This window comes from Nuphar pumila, chromosome 9 (genome assembly GCF_984573655.1).
Source record: "Nuphar pumila chromosome 9, dmNupPumi1.hap1.1, whole genome shotgun sequence".
NCBI classification, from domain to species: Eukaryota; Viridiplantae; Streptophyta; class Magnoliopsida; order Nymphaeales; family Nymphaeaceae; genus Nuphar; species Nuphar pumila.
In genome coordinates, this window is record NC_143257.1 from 127,035,102 (window position 1) to 127,040,241 (window position 5,140).

Genomic DNA, 5,140 nt, shown 5'->3' on the forward strand with positions numbered 1-5,140 from the left:
CGATATCGGATGGAAACCATCCTGTATCAAACGATGGGATCCTTTTTTTTGGTGCCTTTGTTTGGTGCGAAATTAGCTTCAGTCACAAATATTGGCATTTATTTTAAAAAAAAATAAAATTTACTAGACAAATTTTGGGTAAATATTGGCAGAAATTATTTTGTTTAAAATTTTTCTGCATAAATATTATTTAAATTATTTTTTGTTTTTTAAATCAACCTGTTGCCGTTTTTTTGCCGAAAAAAACGCGAGATTTATAAAAAAAGATTCAAAATATCACAAGATTTGGACTGCCGATACTTACCGCAAAAAACCGTTTGTCGCTATGATTAGTATCAAACGAGCGGCTTCTTCACTTGGGCGTTGGTCGCGGGGATGCTTTCGGATCGGCTACAACGTTTGCTCAAAACTTGGAAGGTCATTACTGGGTATGCTTCTCCCGCTCGGTTCTTTATTTCGTTTCCTCTCTCCACCCCTTTAAACCTTCATATAGTTTCTCAAATGCTCAGATGTATCGACGTCTCAACTTCTCATATCGACCATTCTTCCTAAAATCCATATATTCTTGCCTCCTTTTTACCGAAAGAAGACCTTCCACAAAACCCATCTTCATAATTTCGAAGAATTTCTACTCAAGGACACAGAAATCCAATGTGGTGTCCTTCATCTGCTCAAGCCTCAAAAGGTCGCCCAGTGGCTTGAAACATCTCAAGAAAGAAGAGGTTGTTCACCAATTGGGTCCTGCTGAAATAGATGGCGCCTTGCTGAGGTGCCAATCTGATCCAATTGTGGCACTCGGGTTATTTGATTGGGTGAAGAATGAGCTGGGGATCAAACCCAGCACTCAGAATTACTGTACAATTGTTCATATCCTTGCGTGGTCAAGAATGTTCAGGGAAGCAATGCGGCTATTGAGTGAGGTCGTCAAAATCGACCACCAAGTGTTTGATAGTTTGATTCGAGCTACGAACGGCTGCAATTTGAACCCAGTTGTTTTTGATATGCTGATCAAGGCCTATGTTCAGTTTGGGATGGTTCAAATGGGAGTTGAAGCTTTCAGGAAGACGGTGGGTATCGGGTTGATCCCTCATGTCAATGCCTGCAATTGTCTTTTGAATGGTTTACTGAAGTCTAATTGTGGTGGGAATCAAAACCCATGTTGGGAAATCTATGAAGAGATGGAAAGAATTGGAGTTTTACCCAATGCATATACATTTAATATACTGACTCATGCTTTATGTAAGGATGGGGATTTGGAAAGGATGAAGGAGTTTTTGGAGAAAATGGAGGATTCTGGTTTTGATCCAGATGTAGTCACATATAATACACTGATTGATAGCTACTGTAAAAGGAAGAAATTAGATAATGCGTTCTACTTATACAGGATCATGTACAGGAGGGGCGTAGTTCCTGATCTGGTTACGTATACAATTTTGATAAAAGGGTTGTGTAAAGAAGGCAGAATTAAGGATGCTCATCAACTTTTTCATACAATGATCCACAGAAGGATCGTGCCGGACCATGTTATGTATAATTCACTCATCTCTGGGTACTGCAGAGAAGGGAAACTGCAGGACTCTAAGTTGTTATTATATGAAATGATTCAGACTGGTCTGATGCCTGATAATTTTACTTGCATGGTGCTTGTTGAAGGGTATATTAAAGGTGGTAGGTTGTTATCGGCTTTAAATTTGGTTGTTGAAATCCAAAGACTGGGAGTTTTGATTGATGATGAAATTTATGTTACGCTAATGGTGACGCTGTGCGTGGAAGGAAAGCCCAACGCAGCCAAAAATTTGTTTAGAAGGATTCTTCAGGGAGGTTATAGACCAACTTTGGAGATCTACAATACATTAATCCAGGCCTTCTGTAAGGATGGTAATTTGGATGAAGCACTGTTCTTGAAGGATGCGATCATTGAGAGTGGCCTCAGACCAGATTTGGCTACTTACCGGTTTCTTATTGAAGGTCTATGCAGAATGCACAAGAACATAGAAGGAGAGCGCTTAGTGCAAGAAATGTCTAGCCATTTTGGTTTGGTGCCTGATTCTTCCATATGTTCAGCTTTGATAAAAGGGTACTGCAATGAAGGAAATGGGATGAAGGCAGAATTGCTTTTGGAAGGTTTTGTTGAAAAGTTTCAATTAAGTGATACTAGTAATTACAATTCGCTTATTGGAGTGTACTGTAATGAGGGTAACATGAAGAAGGCTTTTGAGGTACGTGACAGGATGATGAAATTGGGGGCTGTTCCAAATGCTCAGACCTGCAAGCTTTTGATATCTGGATTGTCGAAGGGCTACAGATGACAAAAGACTGTTATTCCAGTTCTTGTTCTTGAAGTAACTTCTGAGGGCGATTCCTCTGTATATTTAATAGTCATGCAATAAATGCCTAGTTGAAGGGCATTTATCAGGACTTCTAGTTGAAGTGGGTGCAAGTCTTGCAATTCTAAGAGGGTAGGCTGATAGATCAAAAAATATAAAGGAACGTTTGATTCCCCACTGTTAGATCTTTTTATGAGATTAAAGAAATTGAGTAAGAACCACATAAGAGAATAGTTTAGAACTCTCTTCCTTGGGAAAGTTGAATTGCATGTGGATGTAATTCAGATATTCAAATTCAGAGATTAGTTTTTGTCAGTTTTCCTCTAGTCAAATACATTGTTGTTTTGGTTTTGGGAGAACTTGAACTGCTCATCGTTTCAAAAGGACATACCATCAAAGCATATAATTTTCTCGCCCTATTGGTTTCTATTGGTTAGAACTGATAAAAATTGCTAAATGGAAAAGTGAATATTTAAAGTGCAGAACTTAATAGTGATTTTCCTTTAAAAATCGTAGAATCGTCTAGCGATTTTCTGTTTGATGGTCTTTCAAGAAAACGATTATTAAAAAGAAATTGAAAGACGGTAGCTGGAAAGGTACTCAGCTCCCATTATCGATCTGATCTCACTTGACAGAGCCAATCCATAAATTTCCATCATCTCGTGTTGCCGGTTGTACTAAATCAAGAAGTATTATCATGGAGTAATCCAATACAGGCACCAATTTTTACAGGAAACTCTAAAAACAGGCCCATGTCTTTCAAAATTCCTAAGATCATGTTTTCATAAAAAATGACCTACTTCCATTTTAGCCCTATCCCATAAAGTGCATATTTTCCTTAATTCTTGAGTTAATTTTTATAAACACCTCCATCCCACCCCTCCTATGGACATTCTTAAGTTCCTGCAGCTCGGGAACCCTAGCCCAAGTGAGGAAAACCCCAGGTGGGGGCCTACGACCACCTGCCTTATGTGTCCCACCTCCAGGAAGCTTCTTGCTACACGTGAAACTTGTTTCTCCTGAAGATCGCTTCAGAAGGGAGAAGCTCCTCGCTTTCCCAAAAGGAGGGGAAGCTTTGGAAAACTCGCCTTCAGAATATGCAAAGAGTGTTTCCCTTTAGCGGGAAGCCCCCTTCATTTTCTCTTCTCAAATCGATTTCTTCCGCTTCCTTAAAGTTTCCCTCTCGCTTCTTGTTACTTCCCCCTCAATTCGGATGTTTCTCATATTTAAAAAATTATAATTTTTTGTTCCTAATAAGCTTGCATGTTGGTTTTATATCTTTTTATATTTGTGCTCACATTTTTTTTGGGGGGGGACAGGCAAGCGACGTTTGGCGGACTCTTGGCAGACTCCTACCGGTTTATTAAAGCTTTAGAATAACTGCTGAATACATTAAACGTTCACCTCTTTTAGAGGTTGCCAGTCTAGGACCGGTCTTTCCAACATTTCATACCCACTGATTTAGCAAAATTTGCCAATTGCCTGGCCAAAAACATTATTTCTTACCTAATTCCGTCCGTGCTTCATATTGCTTTCTACGTGTTTCTCTTTCATTTTTTTCGCGCACTTGCATAATCGCTTCATACTACCCTTTGTTTTTTAGACAGAGAAACTGGGGTTAGGCAGACCCCTACCAGTTATACAACCATATACCATTGGGTTCAAACTTAACGTCCCAACACAAGGTGACGTGCACTAACTGCTCCTGCCAGACAAGCGGAGCCCCTGCTGGTGCTTCCTACTACCTTTTAGCACTCACTTGCATAATGGCTTTCCACTTCATACTACCTTTTAACACTCGCTTCCCCACTTCCGGTTGTGTCTCTTTTCATATCCATTTTGTTTCCTAGTAAATATGCTACAGACACACCCATGTGCCACTGGCGTTTGATCCGAGAGGAATGTGGTAGATTCTTTCATGCCCTTTGCATTTGATATACTTGGCTTGAACTTAATAACGTCCACAAGGTAGGACAGTTTTTTATATGCTAACTAAGTTTATGGGATTGCCGCAAAGGTGGAATATGATTATGACATGGGAATAAAAGACGACTCATTATGTGCAGCTTTCCATTATTATTCTGCTTTTGTTTTAACGTGATTTTATTTTCTGTAGTGCGAATGACATCTTGTGTCACTGCTTTGTATTCAAGTTTGGTTACACTAGAGTGATTCAGTTTGTGCTTAAAAAGAAAAACATCCCTTTTGACACTAGGAGTCTTTTTTGGAAAAAAATAATGTTGGCGGACGACAGCCATCGTTATTTTGCAAGTCTCATTGCCGGAACAGAAAATGTGGCCATGGACGTGGTCGGTAGGAGCTGTCAGTGCACGTCTCCTTGTGGTGGGACGTTGCAGGTTCAAAACCCCAGTAGTATGTTGAATAATAACTGGTGGAGTCCACCACCACCACTTCACCACTACTTATCCTCTCTAACTTATTATTTATCGCCCTTTATTGTTCTAGTTTAAATAGTTTGTGATTTGGCAGGTCTCTTCCTTATAAAATATTTTTATTTGTCTGTAAATAATAAATAAAAATACATCCAAGAATGGCCTTTCATCAAAGCTTTCACGTGGTTCTGCAATTTACGACATCCACCTAAAGAACATGGAAAATGCCACCCAGCAGCAGTCTCTGCAGCAATGGTGATCATCCGAAAATGTGAGTGGCTGTCTAAAAAGATTAAACCATGTTCTTTTGCCACCAAGATAACTAAAACATGCACATATGCTGGAATATATACATTTAAGATCTTCGAGAAACAAGAGTTCAAGGAAGAAGACGTCTAAGGAATAATCATGCAAAATATC

The 5,140-nt window shown here is 39.4% G+C and overlaps 1 protein-coding gene across 1 annotated transcript; it reads left to right on the forward strand.

The window, feature by feature from the left end:
* Positions 1-509: 509 nt before the first annotated feature.
* Positions 510-2,501, forward strand: LOC149829378 (Pentatricopeptide repeat (PPR) superfamily protein). The gene has a single exon (XM_090017253.1). It carries the CDS (start codon positions 510-512, stop codon positions 2,307-2,309), a length of 1,800 nt encoding a protein of 599 aa, XP_089873379.1. The 3' UTR covers positions 2,310-2,501.
* Positions 2,502-5,140: the final 2,639 nt, after the last annotated feature.

Excerpts from the sequence above, each read along its gene's own strand:
- LOC149829378 (XM_090017253.1), top strand. The coding sequence starts at position 510 with ATGTATCGACGTCTCAACTTCTCATATCGACCATTCTTCCTAAAATCC.